This window comes from Athene noctua, chromosome 2, assembly GCF_965140245.1.
Source record: "Athene noctua chromosome 2, bAthNoc1.hap1.1, whole genome shotgun sequence".
NCBI lineage: Eukaryota > Metazoa > Chordata > Aves > Strigiformes > Strigidae > Athene > Athene noctua.
In genome coordinates this window covers 128,109,211-128,131,479 of record NC_134038.1, presented here as the reverse complement: position 1 = coordinate 128,131,479, position 22,269 = coordinate 128,109,211, and the positions used below count along the sequence as shown (strand labels likewise).

Sequence of the window (22,269 nt, the reverse complement as noted above, 5' to 3'; positions counted from 1 at the left end):
GATGAAGACTTAGAAGCGCTGTACGTGGTGCTCCATGGTGACTCAGCAACACTGGGATACCCAGGGCAGTGTAAATGCAGGGGAGTAGTGAATGAGCATGGCTTTTCAATACTGACTGCTGGACTATAGCTTCCCTGCGGCCCAACTAGGGCAAAGCAGGCAAAAATTATGTTCCCACATAGCAGTGCTGAAGAGGCACTCTTATACAATTTGGAAATGTCAAACAGAAGATGACAAACAAAAATGAAACAATTTGGATGAAAATGCAGTAACAGTCACCTCTCTGGCTAGCAAACAGAAACAGGTCATTTTACGTCACAGTTCTGTGCTGCTGAACATCCCTGGCCAGAAGCAACAAAATTAGTAACTAGCACTTTTTGCCTTTATAGTGGTTAACTGTCACATCTTCTGCTTTATTCTGTTCTACACAGCTGAGCTGACCCAAATGACGCCATCATCCCGTCGACTGGCTGGGCTGGTGTCAGTTGCTGGCTTAAATGGACACAGAAGAAAGAATTCAGCATCCTGTGATTGAAATTCAGGATTGCTTGTACTCATGTGCGTGTGGTAAAGCAATACAAATAAAGACCACTTTTTGTTTTGCTCCAGTGAATTGTCAAAAGAGATTTAGAAAGCCAGGGGATCTCATTATGGTAATACAGGTTAAATACTTTAAAAGCATATGGTGTTACCATCCTGAATGAAGCTGTCCCTGCTGGCTCCGGGAAGCAGACAATAGGCCAGAAACACATCTCGTGTCTCTGGTCCACCAATGGGAACCGAGGATTATAAATCACCACGAGAAAACATCGTGTGCTATCTGGAATCAGGTAATGCCTTGTCTTGTCAATTACAATTTGACTCATCCTTCTCCAGAGAGGAACAAGCTCTAGCCATGTATTCCACTGGCCAAAGGAAAACGCATCTCTAGAGTTTCTTACGGTCCATTCTTGTCTCAACAAAACAGTATCTGTAGAGATAGATGAATACAGCATACAATATTTCTCAACAATATATGTAGAGATGGGAAACGCTTCCACAGAGATGCCTCCTGCCCATGGGGGAAAAAATGTCAGTGAAAACCATCAGGCACAAAATAAAAATGTTTTTCTTTATCACAAAGCTTTAAAGATGCCTGGATATGGCCAAAAGATTTCTTTCCTTTCTCCCTCAAAGGCCCTGTCTAATTTACTGCTGAACAGATTCTTCTGTGTGAAACAGAGCTCATTACCATGTATGTGCTCATTTTCTCCAGTAGGGAGCAGTCTCAATATTGACCTTGCTACCCAAATGTCAGTTCTTCCCCCATGGGCACTGAAACAATGTGTTATCTCTCTCTTGGAGCCCAAGAGAATGACACAGTGTAGTCCACAAAGACCCTATTAGTAGTCGGAGCCTGACAGGGATTATCTAGGTTTTCAGAAACATGTCCTAGGTTACTGATATTTCAAGGAGTTTTTTGGATTTGTAAGCAGCTTTCAGACAGACAGCTGAAGCACCACAAAATTTTAAAGATAGTAGAAATTCTCAGAGCTCCACCAATTTCTTCAGCTGCTCTTTGCAGCTATTTCTGAGGGCAGCAGAGGAGCTCTAACAAACAATGATGGAGCCATGTACAAAGTTAGTAATTTAGCTCCTCTCCTTCATCAGTCTGCCAGAAATTGCTGCTTCGAAAGTTGGCAGATGATGATGTTTTGCCCATGTCTCAGCCACTCCTGGGCAAAGTCCTGTCTCTTCACTTTACAAACCTTAAAAAAAGGTGGATTTAATTCAGTGGGTGCACTATTAGGGCAGTAACATCTGGCAAGCATGTGGACAGAACAGCAGGAGGTGATAATTTCTTAATTTATCACAGCAAGATTTGACACAGCTTCTCTGTTGGCGCTCTAAATATTATTTCCTATTCTACCCCGAAAAAAGGAAATTAGGAACACTTGGAAGGAAAGACCAGACACAAGACACAAGACTAGAATTTCCTTCAACACCATTGAGGTTCTGGAGGTCGCTGAAGATGGTTCCTTGTTTGGATTTTTTGTGCGTGTGTTATAAGTTCCTTTACAAAGTATAAAAATATATTAAAAAAGGAATGATTGACCTCCATACACATCAGAGGATTTAGAGAGCAACAATACACAAATTCTTCTTTTTCAGAGCTTCCTGATGGATACCAGAATATTTAAAAATTTCAGCCCTTCCTAACTTCCCTACCACCTCTCTATATGCATAAATTCAAGAACATGGGTAAAACACGTATGTACCTGCCTTGTCCAGAAGACATGCTACAAGTATTTTTTGCCTCTGTTTTTTTCCTAATTGGATCTATTTCCCAGCAATATTGGCACCTTTAAATTTTCCTTTATCCCCACTAGTTGTGATGTTATCTGATTGTGCTCATTGACATTTTAACAGCTTGTACTGTTTGCCTCCATCCCTCTAACTCTACTTGTCTCGCTTACCTGTTAACTTAATGGCCCTGGAGAGCTAATGTCATCTTTCTTTTTGCTTTTCATGCATCTTTTTGCTTCACTGAGCCTTGTGAATGGAGACTTTAACTGAGTATCTTGTAATAAATACCCTTCCTTATTGCTACTATCCTGCTTACTGCAACTCTAGTCTTCTGCTAGAATAACTGACTCAGCTCCTAAATCATCCATTTTACTGACTGAACATCCTACTTGCCAGTCAGCGCTCTAGTGTTTAAAATCACAGACACCTGCTATCCAGATTAAGCCTTCACCAGACCTCCTTTTCACATTATCAAAACTGCAGTCTTTTTTTCCCAACTCCTTTCTTTCTCCACACTGACTCTTATTTCCTCTTGCTTGGTGGTCTCATCCCTTAAAAGGTTTCCACCCATCCTAACAATTCCCCACCCAGGTTCAGTTTCCATGTCCACACTTCTCCTGCCCCCCCTGCTATTTCATCTCATTAGTCCCCAACTATCTACATTGTACCCGTAAGAGAGCTTCTGTTTGATACTAATACTCTTCCATTATTATAGCCTGCTCCCCATCTTATATCACAAGTCAAATACTACAACCAGGAACTAGTACGTTATTGCACTGTAAGCACCTAACACAGCAAAGTCCCAAGCCACAGTAAAAAACTGTAATCAATAATGTATACATGTCCCAACATTTGTTAAGTGGCTCCAGATCTAACACAATGAAAGGTGCTATTCTGTATTAAAGCTATGGCTGAGCAGGCATAACAGTACAGTCAAAGGTACACATGGCTCACTCTTTCTGCTTACTTTAAAAACATCATCTGTATCTGCTTGAATAGATACTCAGTAAGAATGATAAATGGTTCTCTTTTGTGCTATTCTGCATGCTTGTTTGCAAATACAAACTTTCTATTGCATATTGTATAAATGAAAAATTACATTTGTTTGGAAGCAACAGAAAGGAGATTCTGTACATAAGAAATGAGATTCTGTATGTAAGCTTCCACACAAAAGGTCTTTAGCACAGATGGGCACATTCTAAATTTACTTTAGATGGATGATATGTCACGTTTGAACAGACAAGGCTGAAGAGATGTCTGCAGGGACACAGCCCCAGGAAAAAGTAGGGATTAGCTTGTCAATAAAGATGTAAACAGACTGCTCTAAGGCAGCCTCATTTCTGACATTAGAAAATCTTAAATGGTTTGCTGGTGAAGAGCTTGTGCAAAAATTGGGGCAGGCTGTCAAGACCAAAATCTATTCATTTCAGTTTTTCAGTAGTTGCTGCCTGTCAGGCAAACAGCCCTCATAACATTACAGGGTTAAAAAATAAATTGTACATGAACACACAACAGTAAAACCGAATATAGTTCATTAGATAAATTTATAACTGATACTGTAACAAGAAGACTTAGCTAAAGATAGATTCCATGAGAATATAATCTACATTTATATGAGACTATACCTTCAAATAGGTACATGAGCAGCATGTGCATTTATCTTAGCTCCTAGAACTTCCGTAACAGGCTGTTATAATGGACTCAACATACAATAGCAACCGTGACTTTTTTTTTTTTTTTAAAAAAAAAGGAGGCCTGGATTTTTGAATGAAATGAATCTGCACTTTGGGTATTTTGTTAAACAGTGTGGCATGAAACTATTTAGAGAAGTATAATAAGCAAAGCAGCTATGTAAGGCAATACTGCTAATCTGGAAGAGTCTGTCAAGTGGTAAATCCCACTGAACAAACACTAGGGTGATGCATATGGGCAGAAGAGAGTTAATGCCATGATATAACAACCACCATTCCCTTACTGTAATTTGGTAAGTAGCCTCCCTACTCACCTGCCCTTCCTAGGTTCTGTTTTACTCTTAAAACACCTTTAGTCATATTACATACTATTTCACTGCTGAATAACCTTTAGTCATATTACATACTCTTTCACTGCTGAATAACTGTGATTGAAAAGATGAGGTATTGAGTGAAAACCATTCAAGAACAAAACCAGTTCTAGTAGATCCAGTGATATCGGTCAAATTCACCAACATGACAGCACCTCTGTCTCCATTAAGAACAACCTTCTGCTATCAAGGCTACAAAGCGAATAATTTCTTGTCTTTGCCCCAAAGTTTAACAACAGAACTGGGAAGAGGTATTTTATCTCTCCGTATCTTACCAGGGGGAAAAAATATCAGTCCAAATTAAAGGCAACGTAGTGTTTAAACTCTGCTGGCACCAACTTCTGCAATATTTTCAACCCGTCAGTGACAATGATCCTGCCCACAACTTACTTGCATAACTTACACTGCAAAAACAGATTATCTGCCTGAACATGAGTAATTTAAGAATTTATTTTTATACTTTGTTTCTCTAAAGAGAACTGAAGTAAAGCGTACTTTCAAAGATATACATTCCAATAAACATGTCTTACCTGCATTATCAGTTGTGAACATAGGTATTCTTCAATGTTTGCTGTTTGATACACCTTTGCCATAACTATTGTTTTTTCCAAAGACTCTCATGCTTTCTCCAGTCTCTGGCTGTAATCTTACATTCGGTACAGTAAAAATAGAAGACACTGCAAAAAAGAATATCAGTTCAGAAACTTCTTTTTTTTTCCCCCACAAAATAATTATTTAATATATATGGCAAACACAACACTGAGTAAATATAAAGAGCTTTTACTTATACCACCTATTTATGCAAGTAAGCACTGTAAAAATTCTGAATGGAAAGAAGCTGCATGCATTATGATGGAAGCTGTATGATGCAAACATTAGCTGCATGCATCTTCTAAAAAAAACTGCTTCCAGGTTTTGTGTGTTTACTTGTTCTGTACACTGCTATATAATTGACATTTTCCATTAAAAAATTTCCACTCTGAGAGCATTTAGAAATAAATGAGAATGTGAAATAATACAGAAAGGTTTTTCAGTAATTTGATATCACATATTTCATCTTCAGAATCCTGATGCCAGTAGAACTGAGCTATTTTATTTGACTTCATATTAACTGGTAAAGACAACAAGGCTTGTTAAAAATATCCCAACAACTCAAAATTCTTTTACCTAAAGCAACCCCCTTCTGCACGAGATAGAAAAACCATGTAACACCAGGCAACTAATTATTAGTAGACATGGTGATATTAATCACAGGAATCAAACTACAAATGGTTAAGGACTCACACATTGATCATACGAAAACTCATTTTTACTTAGGATGCCTCAAATCGGTGGAGAAAAACTCAGTGACTTCTAATACCTTTTGAGAACAAATGTCTGTATAAAAATACCCTCTGAGAACTGCCACTGCCTGATTGCATGAGCGAATGTTAATAGACTGTTTAAAGAACTGATCTAGCCGTAACATTTTTCTTCGGTTTTGCCCTAACAACCAGCATAGCTGTAAGTTTTTGGAGCTACTCTTTCACCTTTATGTCTTTAAAAGACCTGGCTATTGTTTTAGGCACAAGATCTTCCCACTGTATTTTTGACACATCAACTTGCATTATCCTTGGTAACATACATTATGAATGACATACATTCTATGCAAATAAAACAATATGAGCTCTCAAATATGAAAGGAGAAAAGGGGGAGGACTGATTTTTTTTCAATAGAAAATAGAATAATAAATAGAAAATAAAAGAGTTAATAGAATAATAGAAAATAAAAGGGGTAAGGGGTTAATCTATAGATTACTGCTCATGTCTGAGATTAATGAAGGCTATGTTGCATCATGAATTGTATAGTATTCCCAGACAAGATGTTTTTTGCAGAACTGCACAACTCTTACCTTTTTAGTGTACTATTTTTAAAAATTGAGATGTTAGACAGAGCTTATCTGGAAACTGAACTTCCAACCCAATTGAAATGATGCCTTGACTTGAAACCAAACCAAATAAAACCCCCAAAATTTTGCTTCTCACATGAAATCATTTTGCACAGATTTTTAAAACAGAACACAAGATTAAATTCTTTTTTCCAGTAAAATATTACATAGAATATAAATACATAGTACTAATGTCAAAATGAGAAGAAAAAGTGAAACACTTTTTTTTTTTTTTTTTTTTTACTTTTTCAATGTAGGCAGAGTCACCATACTTTTGTGAAATACTGTGATTCCAAAGGAACAATATTTTCTAAATGGAAAATCATTTGACTGATTCCCCCCCCCTTCGCTTTTTTCTTTCTCCTCATTTGTGAGTCTTTCTTTGGTTTTTAGTGCTAAATCTCCAAATTCGTAATTCAGCACTAGAACCAAATTGGATAAGATATGATGAATACTATCCCCTTCAGAGATTTGCAAAAGTGCAGTGGTGACCTGATTAGGAAGCAGTAGATTTTGTGTGTACACACACTTCTGTTGTCTATAAAAGACTCAATATGTTTATACCTACATTTAATTAACTATCAATAGCAAGTGCTTCCTAACAGAAAATATTAACCCAGAGAACTAGAATCACAAAACCTGGTAATTTCACTACATAGTAAATAAACATTTTCCCAACTCTCCAAAGTATATGACTTCTTTGTTTTGTAAATATGTTTACAAGTATATCCAAATCATACTAAATAGAAATGATTGTAGTATTTGATACTGGGATTGTCCTTTCTTGCATCTGGATTTATGCTTCATAATGATTATCTACTAGACACAGAAATAGTCCTTCTGTAACTCAAAATTTTACTGGAGGCATTTAGAAGAACCTTGCTTTAAAATATAATGATTTTTCATCTTTATTCTCCCCCCTTCAAAAGGTTTCACTGCTCCTGATGTTTAACGTTATGCAAAGACGTGTTTCTGCCAATGAATATCGCCTTATGGTTATGCTTCTGCAAATAACCTGCTGTGAGCTGATAAAAGGATTAATGCAGCCAAAATTCTTAATCTGTGAAATTACAAATTAAATTCTCATATTAAAAATACCACCCTGAGGTATTTTTTGTGGTTTTAATTCCCCTCTGGTGTTCTGCATACATTGTGCTTGTTAATGACTAGGACAAGACTGTCTCTGTTGGCAGCCTGCTGCAGAGTGATAATGTGTAGGCATTTACTTCACTGATAGAACTGGATTTAACCACTGACTGATAAACTAAGTGGCAAGTGGGTAATAAGTCCATATTAACAGAAAAGTACTACTGCAGAATTCAGAATTCAAAATCCTGGCTAGACTAAATCACACAGTCAGAAGGATTGAGATGTCACCACTGCAGAGTGATTTTTGTTTTCCATTTAGTGGAAAAAGGATAAATGAACTGGCATTCTTGATGTTTCATTAGTCCTGAAGAAATGAATCTCTTTGCATCAGTTTCAGCAAAGGCAGACTTTCAACAGCAGCCTTCATTTACACTGCATCCTTTGAACTTCCAGCTTAGAAAGTACTGCAGTCAGCAAACCAAGTGGTGGGTTAGCATGGCACAGGAGGAAAGTGGGAATCTTTCTGCAGAGCAAGGACACAGTCTATGACAGAGCTTGTGATGGACAAAAATTTATGGTGCTAGTTTGATTTTAATGTTCTTATTCTACAAATGGGAGAGAGCTCTTCAGAGCAGAGTTGTGAGTAGGGTACTTGGACAACCCGGCCACAGAACCAGCTCAAAATGTGACTACTACAAAGCTTTGAGGATGGAAAAGATAAACTTTTGGAAGACAAAAGTTTTCATACTGACACTGATGTAAACAGTATCTATTGTGGATTAATATTCAGAAAGGGAGGGCAGTTTTTACCAGCAAACTTTTAAATCAGTCATAGTTACACACACATGTGTCATTGTTGCATCTCTGAACTTTATGCTTCCGAGTACTGCAGTTAGATCTTTTGCTAATGGATGTACGATTGAAAGCAGAAAACATATACTGTTCTAATGAAAGCATGCTTCTCTTCACCACACTGAGTTAAAGCAAAATGCTGATTGTTACTCCCCTGTGAAACCTATTTTTATTAACAGAACCTTCTCTGCATCAAAAATATCATGCTTGATAACATTTTTCCCCAGAATAAATAGTAGTGTGCTTTCAACACTGGGAAAAGATATGGATACATATGATATAAATGTTTTACAATTATTAAAGAGATCATTGACAGCATACATGATGATAGGAACATTTTTGCCAAGTCAACTGGAATGCATTTTGTTTAATAAAAGAAACAAAAAGATGTATGTAAATATTGAAAGCATTCTTAGTTAATAAAATCATCTGCCATCCTCTTTTTTACACAGTCTAATTCTGCAAATTAACTGACCGTCTACTTCATATTTCTCAGACTTTCAAATGCCAAGTCCTTCCTTAAAGGTTACTGTTGAAATAGATAGAGATACTGTGAATCACAGATGGCTGGATTTTTATCCTGTGTGCTGCAGCTAGTTAAGAAGTACTGTATGTTATAAAGTGAAAAGCACTAAATATGTAAATTGTATTTTTCCTTTTGCTTTATGACAATTCAGATAATTCTCTTGGCTGCACACATAATCAAATACAAAGATAGCTAGCTGCAGACTGCAGAGCAGAGATAGCAAAAAAAAAAAAAATCCATTTTGTCCTGTGTCAAGCTAACTATGTAATTCCAAGCTACACAGTTGCACTCACGTATTTTGTGTGTGGCTCTGTACGTCCATGACGTCCATGAAGCTGTCTGCATGTGAAGGTTAGCATACACACATGCATCTGTATGAACTAGCATCTTTCTTTTTAATCAATCTGGAAGTGGTTATACTCACTATCCGTTAACTCCCATAGCCGTGGGGGCAGATCACTGAAATACTCATGGCTCAGGGCTGCTTGTGCTGACAATCTGTTCTTTGGGAAACACTGGAGTAGTTTGGAGGCTAGATCTTCTGCATGATTCACATAGCTCAGCCTGAAACACAAACAAGAAGTCTTTCCTGAAAAACAATCTCATTATTCTGTTTACCAATTCTATCTGCAGTCAGCACAGTTGAAACACCAAGTATTGCTAGCCAGGATAAAGACAAAGTTTGTTTGGGAGCACTACCAGGAAAGATATTCCTCAGGTTAGGGAGTCAATGAATTACTTCTGGATTGACAGCTCAAAATTCATACAAATTTTGCAAATGTAGAGCATATATTATACCTTATCACATATGTCCTGCCTAGTAGGCTAAAGGATCATGAGCATCTTGAAAGAAACTGTTTTGATTTTTCCATTTGCATTTTACTGAGCATACTGACAGACTGAAAATTTACAGCACTGGAAACAAATGGTTATTACCATCTAGAGCCCATGTAATCTAAGCTTAAAGTAACAGCTATATTCAAACAACTTTATGAAGTATCAAATTTTAAAATCCAATGCCACTTAACACGCAACATATGCATCATGTTTCATAAAGACGCATCTTTCGGGAAGTACTGGCTTCTTACTTTTTCATTTATTCACACTGCAGGGGGTTGACTCTTCATTAGGTGTTAATGCAATGCAAACATTAAATTCTAAGTGAATTGTCTTTTCTAAGCTACCTAGGGAAGTCTGAGAATACATTGTTTTACTGGGACCTATATGCTTGGGAATATTGTAAGAAAATATAAACTAAAAATAATAGATTTGGAGAGGAGAGAGTAAAATGCAAGATGTGGGCTGGGTCTAGTAACCTACAGCTGCCTCCTAAACTTCCAAAGCCGCCAAACTTATTATAATATGCAGTTGGAAAAGAGGTGCTGAATCTTGTCAACATTGTGTTGCTATTAGTATCTAACTTTGTAAATTCAACCATGCCTTTGCTCAGTAAAGACCTTGTCAGGTAAAAATGCCAAAGCATAAAAAAGGTCTCCTATTTTTCAATGCACAGGTTTCACAAAACAGATGGTCCAATATATCAAGCAGTCCAAAATACTGCAGTGTTTGAAAAAGATGGTGTTATCCTCTAAAATCAATAATCCTACAGCATGTTTCATGCAAATGTTAATTTTTGTTCAGATCAAACTGACTTTTAGGACAGGAAGATAGATTAAACGAAGTTACTCTTTTATTAGTCTGACATCGCGTAATTTATACAGATCAGTGTATGCACAGGTGAAAAGGGTCTCTGCAGTGGACAACACTGAAAACAATAAATGAAAAAAAAATCGTTATTACAGCAAGAACTTTAAGTCACAAATGTCATAGACACAACTTTCTGTTCATGTCCGTACTACACTCATTGTGGAAAAAAAAAATAAATTTAAAAGTCAAAAGCATCTCTACAAAATTATGTGCTGGCATATGTATGATATGCTGATATTTGTAATGATTCAGAAAAACATGCCACTGGCTGTCCTTTTAGTTTTTAGCAACTGTACACTAGATAGGAATTTTTGAATACTATGCCTATCTGATCTCTTCAGGATCTGTCAGGATATATATCCAGAAGTTACCCATGGATGAATTGCCCAGAAGTGCTGATCACTTGAGAACATTATTTCTCATCAGACATAATCCCACAGAATACCCAGGATTAGGATTTGGAATTGCTATTCCAGGGTAAATAGATGATGAACTACAGGGTTTCTGATGGGCATAATTTTTTGTTTTCATTCAGTTCATGACAAAATAAAGGCATCTTGAATGAAACAGTCATTGCCTATAAATTAAATTAATTCCTGACTCCTTAAACTACCAGACTGTAGAAACCGTTTCGTTAAACCTTTGTGAAAATTATAGGAAAATTCATTACAGAGAACAGCAAAATACCAGGAGAAAACACCATTCCTAACAAAGAAAAGAAAATATTCAGCGAGAATTGGTATTAATTCTTCTACACATCCAAAATTTCTATGGACCACTGATTATATTGAGTCTTGAGGCCTGTTTTGTGTCCTAATCCCACCTGCACCAATTATTCACTGGCAATCCATCAGGTCCGAACAAATCATTACACCAACATATTTTTTTTCCCCACAGAGGTAGTTGCATCCTTTTTAGGAACCATAGTAAACTTTCTCTGTCTTGAATGAAAGCCACTGTTAAGTCAGAAAAATTAGGTCACTTAAGTAAGTAGTGAAATATTACACTCCAATATAAGAATTGTACCATTCCTTAGCTGATCCATAGGTATTGTGAAGATGCTGTTTAAGTAAGGCAAAGCAAAATAAAAGAACATTCAAACATTAGCGAATTCAGAATTGCGGGTTAAATTATGGATGCTGACACTCTAGTTCCTTGGTGCTCTTGAACAGAGTAGTGCTGACATATTAAAAGTCACCAAAGTACCTGGCATAGCGCTAAGAATTTTTTTTAGCAATGAAATCAGATTAACTAATATAAATTAAAAATATTTTGAGTAGGAATAGTTTAGGAAGCCAAAGTCACATTCCCCATTTAGAAACAAAGAAGATACCTGTTTACTGCGATCAGTCAAGAAGCTGAAGATAAGTATCAAATAATCAGCAGATTATACATTAATACAATATAAAGCCAACAAAAATATCTTGGGCTGCAACATAATCACAACAACTAATAAAGTGATTGTAAATAAATCAGTCAAAATTAGAACCTGCTTTATAATTAATAAATAGAAAAAAGACTAAATTCAGTGCACAGTCTGCAAAAATAGTTCAATCTGCTATAATTTTTACATTTACCTGCTCTGATAATACTCTGAGTAGTGCTGGGGCAGGGGGTGAGTGGTGTTGCTACATTATTACTAGTATGTTGCCAAGTGTTTATAGATTTTAAACTCAGAAGGGACCACAACAATTGAGTCTCGCCTCCTGAGTACTACAGGCTGAAGAAGATCATCCAAGTAACTCATGGATCAAGTCATCACTTTTAGCTAGGCCCAGCCATATCTTTAATTGCCACATCAAAATTCTAGCTTTGTTTACAGACCTTTGCACAGCAACGAAAAAATTCTTCTCCAAAACCCATGCCTTCCATCAAAGTCATTTCTGGAAATCAGGGGACACTGCAAAAGGCATATGCATGTAGGCTCCTAAGGTTGTCAGTCTTAAAACTGATGCCATAGTGGAATGCATGACTAATTTTGCTGCTTTGTTTAAAGACAAGCTATTCTTTTACTTATGAAAATGCACGGTATGATCACGTATTTAAATTACATCTACTATATCAGAATTGTTTGGAGAAACCCATTTAGCGCATGTCCTCAGCGGTCTGCTCTTGGAACATTTGGTTTTGTTTCTTTCCTCTTTTTTTCTTGCCAATAGTCTCTTTAAAATATCCTCCTTAAAACATTAACAATCTTTCTGATGTAACTTTGAAACATGATTCCTAAATAGGAACAAAGGCTGAATTTTCTCATGGGGTTCAGTAGTTAAATATCAAATATAGAGAAGTTAACAAAGAGAACTAAAGAAAAAAAAATTTGATTTTTAAATACACCTCCTTCAGTATGTGACAGGATGGAATTTCATACAATATGGCTTTGTGTCTAAAACATAATAGCATGTTTTGTCTCACAGCAGTTGGGCCATATAGGAATTTGGCATGCATGATATGGCAAGTCTCAATACTCATGCTTCACTTACTGTCACACTAATCACCGAGGCATAGTTACTAGCCATGACAGCATACATACTTTCAGAAAATGTGGTGTACAGCAGAATACAGAGAAACCTTTGGCAACGAGTATTAAATGATACGTAGATACTGTTTTGAGAAATACTGGGAGTATTTTTACACACATACTCTGATGACATTTGTGAATCACATTGATTTTCAACTTAATCCCAAATGCTGTATATGGCCTTAGCTCAAGAAAAACAAACACCATATGAACCTGTCTCACTTTAAACATATATGAATCTGACTAGACTTGTGCAGTTGTAAATCTCATTGGATTACAAGAATTTGATTTAATTTCAGAAAACAGGCTTAAATGTCTTTCTACTGCAGAGGAAGGTCAGTATTTGGTCAAGCAGAACATGACTAAGATCACTGAAGTTTGGTTTAAGCTCTTCAGAAAAAAAAGTTTTGGGCATGTGCAGTGAACTTCTGAACTTGGGGTGATTTGCTTTTAAATGCAATCAAGAAGGCAGTTCAAATTCACATTAATAATTAAGATAAATGGGCATTAAAACAAATGGAGATAATATGTTGTCTATATACTCCTAACAGTACGAGGTAAATACTTCCCAGAGTAAAAATCATTTATTGTGCATATTTTTCATGTGAAGATACAACTCTCGCAGCGTATCATTAATTCATTTCATGACTGGCGTTTATAACATGGCCTAGAGGAGTGAGGCACCTAATTCCCTTTGGAAATCTTAGCTCTGCTTCTTTATTCTAAGCAATCTCTTGCCACCTGAGGTACTGAAAGACAAAACTACAGTTAACTCAAACAATATCATGATTTAGCAGAGTTTAAAGTTTAACGGTAAGAAGAGAATAAACAAATTGGTGCAGATCAGGCAGGCCATATAGTAACCCTGGCAGCTTGTTTTGCAGAGGATGCCATGGTTCTCTCAACAGTAGGACTCTTGTACAGTATCCTGTACTCCTTGCGGTATCTAACCTACCATTGCACCACCACAAGGGCCATGTTCCCCTTTTTCACCCATGTCTGCTTGAGGGCATCAGTCTTTTCCCCTTGTCCCAGGCTTTAGGCCTCTCCTGAGTTCTGACACAAAACTGTGCCAACACCGTATATTGTAGTCATTTTCTGACCAGTTGATATGCACATGCTCTCATGTGCCCTGATAGTCTGCACCTCTGAATATACATGCAACCCTACCAGCAGCAGCAGCCATGCAGCACACAAATTGGAGCAGGGCCTACCTTAAGTAACATTTACTTTTTACTAAATATCATCAGCTTTTTCTGTTGTTACAGCCATGCCGAGAACACCTACTGTCTTCAAAGACCTGACGTGCCAGCTCCAGCGTGCAGGAGCTGCTTCCCAAACGCACCTGGTGTGCCTCCACGAAGCTTTTGTAGAGTTTATTTAGTCATCATGAAACCATTGCAACAAGTGAACACAAGTTCTGATGTGATGCTTTTAGCTTTTGATACAGATGAAGGCGTAAAGCGGCACCTCAAGATGAGAATCTAACAGAGTAAAGACATTACCATTTTTTCAGTGTTTTACACAGAGGGTACTGAGGACTACAACTGATGAACAAAGAGAGACGAAAGCTTTTGAAGGCTCACTGAGGCAGGATTTTACTTGTTGCTGATCAATCACAAAACACAGAATTGGCTCTACAGCACAGTATAGGGGTACTTCAAGCCGAACTATACAGTAAACATCACAGTCGAACACAGCCACAGAAACCGCATTTCAATGTTGGGATTGTCCCCTACACCTGCATGGGACTACCAACAGCAATCCTAATGTGCTGGGCTGCGTACATTCTTTAGGGGAGTCATGTCTACAAACACCCAATACTCCTCTTCCCAAATGGAGGTGCTGGCATTTAGATTCAGAAACACTGAGCTCTCTACAGAAGCAAGGCAGGGAAGTATGGTCTCCAGGTTCCCCAGGCCATCAGTTTAATTGTACTCTTCTAGCTTGGTACCTCACTAGAAACAAGGCTGCAACATCCCTCTCAGGCTTCTTAGATGAGCTAGGCTGGGGCAAATCCTGCACTAACATGGCTATACTGCTCCTAGCATCTGTCCTTGCTCTGTGCTCCTGCACAGCACTGTGCTCCACAGTCTTCAGACCTTCACAATTTCCATAAGGGTGTATGAAATGATCTCTTTTGAAATTCAGGAATTAGTCCGATCCCTTCAAATTATATTACCATATCACAGCATCAGCAGTCTTATCTGTCGAAGTACTGAAAAGGTGGTCGAATTGTTTATTATTAAAATAAAAGCCATGACAACCAATGATAAGTATTCACTAATATGGGACAGAGATAAAAGTATCAGTGTTTGATTCTTTGGTATTGCTGTTAACGCCGATATAAAAGAGGTCAGAGCCCCATTTGAAAAGCTGTGGAGGTAAGTTCATTCAGTGCATTCCAGGAATGTAATAATAACCCTGACCTGTCTGAACTAATTCTCACTTGACACTTGCACAGATGCCATTAGCTGGAACGCAGCCAAGATGAACAGCATTTCATGAAAAAAAGTAAATGTAACAAATGAAGGTTCTAACAATATAGGCAACTAGGGTGGTGGTTTTTTTTTTTTTCCTATTTTAATTAATATAGATTTACCTCTACGTATATAATTTTTATATACTTGGTAAATTTTTTAAAAGAATCTACTGACCCAGTAGGTAACGAATAATTATAGTTGCAGCTCCTCAACTCAGAATGGAGAATTAAGATGCTTACTTAAACTGCTCATGAGTCACAGGAGGTTTCAGAGACTCTGTTTGGTCACACTTAAGATCGACAATGAAGTGATCCAACTTCTCATGGCAATTCACATTTGATAATGGCCATTGAGCTCAGTCATGACTAGATCATTTGTACATGTCATCACTGAATGTAACTCAAGACAAAAACTCAGATATGGGTCTATTTCTCCCCGACTCTTTCTGCACTAGCTTTGATGTGTTTTAGTGTCCATTTCAGATGTATTACTGTGTTTCTACAACACAACACCGCTTGCCATATCCAGCTTGACAGGTTTGCTTCATATAGAAAGCAGAACATTAACACCCTTACAGAACACCACACCTCTAAAAATTGAATTTGGTTGATTTGAGCTTTAAATGCTAAGCTTAAAGAGATTCAGTCAATATACAACTTAAAAGTATCCTGAGTTTTGTCTTTCTACAGCCTGACATGCACCTGGGCTAGCTCTTGCTCTGATGCCTCAGAATAAATATGCTGGGCTTCCAGAGAAGGGTGACAACTATTGAGAGCTTAGGGCATGAAGACAGCCAATGCTGTTCATTGACAGTATTGCAGATATTTCCCCCACTTGTTCTATATCAATTTGATACAGAATAAGGTTTACATTTGATATTAAGTATCTTTTTGCCAGGATAATATATGCTGGAATGTCAAATGAAGCAAGAACTATGAGGTCTGCATGACGGACATTAAAGAGAAGAAAAATAAGCTTATTTAAGCAGCAAATATACAATATCCAGTGACAACATACTCTAAGCTACTGAGAATGTGGCTTTCTCTGATATGATCACGTAACTTCCTCAGTTCCTTGGAATTCTGAGATTGCAATATTCCAGGCAACATGACCGCTGGGTACAGTGTTCTGCTACTGTTTAAAACCACAACTAATTCTTTAAACTAAAAGAAGAATACCCGAAATATTTCACATTATTTCACTCAGTTTTCAGCAGTTTCTCTCAGATACATGTATTTTCCAGAAAAAGTATTTCCTAAGAAATTTTAATCAGAGCATGCCTTAACATTTTGCCCTAGAAATAATTTAGCAATTACTTCTTTTTGATTTTACATGGCACCATCAATCAGCTATTTTAATTCTTTCAGCATTCCAATTAGCCCAGCATTAAAGATATTAATTATGGAAGACACAGTGTATTACTTACACCACAATGGACTACTATTGAATATGCTAGATTTATAGTTAATGGAAGATCTTTCCTTGCTTTAAGTGCAATTAATGAAGAACAACAACATGGTGGTGACATCTAATCAGAAGCTTTTGATTATTTTGAAATTCTTTAAAAGGCTTGAACCTTCTGAACAAGAAGAGTGTTTTTTTAAAGGCCTTCATGCACCTCAGCAAGTTGAACAAACTATCCTTGGAAAATAAATAGAGCTAAAAATAATTACTAACACCCCAATCATTTTATGAGCTATTATTTGACCAGAAAATAGAGAAAATATATCTTTAATCCTGAACAAAAACTCTTCAAGGTTTATGTTCTCTATAAACCTTTCACTGAGGACTGAAAATATAAGTTAGTAATGCAATAAATGCCCTAACAAATATATCAGATTTTTCACTTAATGCTTTTTACAGGCTTAAACCAAACTGAGTGAAAGAAAATCACCTTTTACAGTCTGACTCTTAAAGGAAGAATGCCTTTCTGTTATGCTTTTTAAAAGAAGGCATGGTGAATTTATATCAACTTCAGTGAATCTTGGGGCATGATAAAAGGAAAAAAATACGGCAGCGGAGTTAACATTCCATAGCATTCTTTCTTCACATATTTATTTCCTCACTGGCTGGACATAAGCCAAAAAAGAGGAGGGAATAAACACCACCACCCCCTACCCCCCAACACAGAAATAGCTGAAATAAACCTTTGGCACACACTGAAGTCAAAGCTCTGTGCTTTTCCTCCTCCCACCCTCGACAACCTGGACTGTTTCCCTCCAAAAAAAATCCAAGCCAAAGAAAAACCAACCAAACTGAATTTCAAATTTGTCAAGTGGGTGCAGCCACTAGGGTAGTAAAGAGTTTTCCTTATTTTCCCTTATTGAATGACTACAGAAAGAGAAAACAGCTGTTTTGGACCTACTGCCTTTTGAAAACTAAAAAAAAAAAGACAGAACTAAGTTCTAGTAAATAAACATTAGCACTGCCTTATAAATCTCTGCCCTCTTGTCTGGTATTTTATCATCTCACATTTGAGAAGTCTTAATTTCATTCTAATGTAAATAAGAACTGGTCTGTTTGCTCAGTATTTCAACAAGAATTTGCTACAAGGTTGCAGCTTGCAGGCAGTGCCCTGAGAAGGGTGACCTCGCTTTAGTCAGTGAAGCCAAAGATCGTTCATCACAGTTAACCTACAAATCTGTCTTGCTGGGGCCTCAGATCCATCAACCACTTGGAAACAGCTACTTGTCCTGTCCTCCCTAAAACATTGGATGGGTCTGATCTTTTCTATTATTGTATACCTCTCAGCTAAGAAAATATATTTTATGGATATGGAACGAACAGGAGTACTTTGTATTTATATATACAGCTCATTAAAGGTGGATAGAGATTTGGAGGCAGAGACAATGCCTCAAGCCTAGAGAGCTCAGGAAGACAGACCACAGGCACATGCATGTATTTAACTTTATGTATATGAGTTGTCTGGCTGAACCCAATAAAACTAAGCAATTACGTACAAGTAGGCATCCTGGTCTTTTTGCAACTATACTCCAAAGCTAAGACATGACAGGGAAATGATGCAGAACTAATAAACATTGAGAGGAGGAGACCAAGATGCATATCATGACAGCATATGGACAATATATTCAACGCCACACAGTCAAAAATATTTTATTATGTATTATTATGCCTATATATTCAGAAAGACTCACATCACACAAACCAGTTGCAGCTCCCTGACCCTCAGGTACTTGGTTCAGGTGATGTTAGAAGAGAACACAGGATGGGATGCCACGTTCACACCAGCATCACAGTGCAGAAGGTGCTGTGCCATTCTTCAGATTCACTCTCCTGACTTAGCATACCACCCTTTCCCTTTACATTAATGGAGACAGGTACTTGCTAAAGGGAACATTAGGTCATCTTCCCATAAGGAGAAGCTCGCAGACTGAAAAACTAGTGTCTGATACCAACAGCACTAATACTTAATAAGACAAATGTGCCTGTGCCAATCTGTTAAAAGAAGCCTGAATTTGACTTTGAACTTGAACAGGGAAAAAACCAAATGTAATTATTCAAGGGTTTCTTAGGCACAGAGACCACTGCAGAAGGAAAAAACAGTGATCTCTCTAGTATACAATTTAGAGAAAACACAATTTTTGCACTGATTTTTCTAAAAAAGCGAAACTGTACATATCCACATGTACCTGTATCAAAGTGTCTTTTTAAAAAGTTGCTCATATTTGAAAAAACAGTTTATGCCTTTTTAACTATAAAGAAGTTGGAGGTGAATGATGAAACCACGGATTCCATATATTTTAGTTATCAGTTACTGAAATTTGTGGATTTTAAGTGCTTGTACTCACATCTGTGTGAGGATGCAGCGTTATCTGACACTCAGAAATTGGCTTGCAGTAGGGAAGGACTCAGTTCTGAACTATTTTTGCAAATCCTAACCCGTCAAAGTAGCATGAAAGAGACACAGCTAAGCAGGGAGTTACTGCTATTTAGGCATAAATCAGCATAGGTGATTTAAGAACTAAAATCAGAATTGTTATCTATAATAGTGACCACTAAAGGTCAGATTTCCCAAAGAGCCAGCTATCACTACAAATTGACTGCTAGTAGAGCTCAGGCCACTTCTAATGGCCCAAAAATAAGCAGGTAGATTTTCAAAATATTTTGCACATGTGGAATTGTGGAATCTGTAGAGCTCTGTGATACAACTGGTCACATATGCTGCCACTGAGGCAGAACTGGCAGGTAAAAAAATATCTGGGTCCCATTTTAGGGTCATAAATGGATATTAAACTTCTATGAAAGCAGGCACTTGTGGCAGACAAGGACTAGTACCAGCAGCTTCCAAACTGAGGACAAGAAGCCTGAAGAAAAGAACTGCAAACAACTGGCAAATGCACTATCTGGGCACAAGCCCATCCGATTCCCAGAAAGGAAGACAACAGTTGTGAGTCTGCTTGAATTATCTACGGGTCAGGAGAAGGCCTAAATATAAGGGATCACTGACATAAAAATAGGGAACAGGAGCAAGTACACAGCTTTGTAAAGGAAGAGAGGAAGAGGCATAATTATGCAGGATTTTGAAAAGGAGAAGTTAAAAATGACGGAGTGAAACAGCCAGTGTTGGGAGGGGAGCTAAACAATCCACAAAAAAATAAACTGAATTTAGCGGTTGCTTTCTGTATGACCTAAAGAAGGGCATTGGTCAAGAGAGGACATAAGTATATTATGACAATCAAGACCTGAATGACAGAGTTGGTAAGGGAAGGAAAAAAAGTATCTAGGAAAAGCTGGAAAGAAAAAAAAAAAAAGTTGTAAAATATATATAGCAGTGTGGATGCATGGTATAGGAAAGATAAAAAAGCATCCCTTAAGTTTCAGGCCTAAGTAACAAAGGATGCTAGCATTACAGCAAGAGGAGAAATTTCACTGGGAGCACACTCAGGTGTGCACAGGGTAGGGAATAGTAAGAATCTCCCTGTTGAAGACTGTACCGCCAAATTAAGCAGGGCTAGGGAGAGAGCCTGACCACTCAACTACTGAGTGTCCACACTGCCCCCTGGGTTGTTTTGGCCCATGCCAACTAGCATTCTCCAAAACCACTCCTAGACACAGTTCAGACACATGCCAGGGACCATTCCCAAAAGGCAGCTCCTACAAGCAGGGCATGCAATATATTACCTTCAATCTTATGCTAGAAAACACAATTCTCTTGGTCTGCAACATCGGTATTATGTTATTCCAGAAATTTTGAATTAAAAAACTAATACTGAACACCCTCAAAATAATCATTGTACTTGCAGCTGCATGGGGACCACATAAAGCCCATGGGAGATACGTGCCCAAGTGTTACTTAGTACAGCTGTAGCTAAGGTCTGCCACATGGCCTCGGGGCCAGAAAATAGTCCCTGGCTCTGCTTTAGTTAGCAGTATAGATGTAGGCTGTAGCTGACAGAAAAATGATATTCACCAAACACCGTCTGTCAACATCTCAGGAAAGATTCATGTCCTCATGGTTGCAGAATAAAGCTTGACTCAGGGGCACTTTAAGGATCAAATATGAAAGAAATAAAAGAAATATAACAGTATTCTACAAAAGTCATAATGCTGAAGGAAGGCCAATAATAATCTGGAGCATGATTTTTTTATGTCAGGGTGTTGAAATTAGTTTGAGGCACACTAACAGTACACAGCAGTAAACAGAGTTTTAAGACTGCTATAGAATCTAACCAAAGAAAGCAATGCAAAAATGATGGTCCATTCTTGCAATGATGTTGGAGAGAAAAGCATAAATTTCACTTATTTTTACAAGATTGCCTTGGATTTTGTAAGTTTGGGTCCAAGCAATAGCAATATTTTAAAACTATTCAATATCTTAAAACTATTCTGGACTCCTTAAACAATGGGAACAAAAACCCCAAACAGCACATTTATGAGAATGTGACAAAAGTAAAAATTTTTTTTTCCATTTAAATTCTTTGCAGTAAGATTCTGAATTTATAACTCCAACATAAAAAAATTAGAGCTTTTCTTCATTTGTACTTCCAGCCTCCTACTGCAGCAGTGATCATAAAACAAGCACAGCTGGCATCTTTATTATTTTATTCACGGAAGGATTTAGCTGGACAAATATCACAAAGATGGTGGCTGCTTTCATTGAATTTATGATCAAATATGTTCCAGCATAAGATCAACTCTGTTACATCAATTATTATGAAATGAATAATTTAACAGGAAGTTGTCTATTTGTAAATCAGATCTTATGGATATAAATTCAGTTGAGGTAGCAGACAGTGTATATACAGCGTATTATACGTTACCTTATTTGAAAGGATGCAGGTTTTTTGTGAATCACATTTAGTGATAAATATTGTAATTCATATTTTTGTATCCAGAGACCTGCTAATTCAGGCATTTCAAAGTTTTATTTTAAATTTCAAATAAATTTATCTTTATCAGAGAAGAATATAACTGTTTTAGTGATGTTTTTCAAAATTACACAATATATTTCCTCTAAAGGCTTAATTAAAAACAACACACAAATTATCATCACCATAATTTTGTTTTTTTCTCCCTTGATTTTCACCAGAGTTTTTTGTTCAACGTAATACCAGGAGAGTTATAATAATTTTAACGCAGAATGTGTGCCTTAGGATATGGGATTGACTCAATGCCTGAAAGAAAAAGGTCAGTTCCCCTTGGAACCACATGTCTCTTTGCCCTCCAGCAATGACAGGTGCACCAGTCCTATGCCGACACTCATTATTCACAGTGTTGCTGAAGATACATAATCTGACCTCTCCATTTTTATGTATCAGCAAGGATTATTATCTCCTATCTTCCCATTTTGACACTCA

The 22,269-nt window shown here is 37.2% G+C and overlaps 1 protein-coding gene across 6 annotated transcripts in view; it reads right to left on the bottom strand.

The window, feature by feature from the left end:
• The window catches only part of CDK14 (cyclin dependent kinase 14), a 319,737-nt gene that overhangs the window by 59,962 nt on the left and 237,506 nt on the right, over nucleotides 1–22,269 (bottom strand). For all 6 annotated transcript variants that reach the window (XM_074900249.1, XM_074900255.1, XM_074900252.1 and 3 more), the window contains 2 exons: nucleotides 9,168–9,307; nucleotides 4,879–5,025 (listed from right to left, as the gene is read on the bottom strand). In XM_074900249.1, the coding sequence (XP_074756350.1) occupies nucleotides 4,910–5,025; nucleotides 9,168–9,307 (256 nt within the window). In that variant the 3' untranslated portion in view covers nucleotides 4,879–4,909. The remainder of the gene's footprint in view (nucleotides 1–4,878; nucleotides 5,026–9,167; nucleotides 9,308–22,269) is intronic.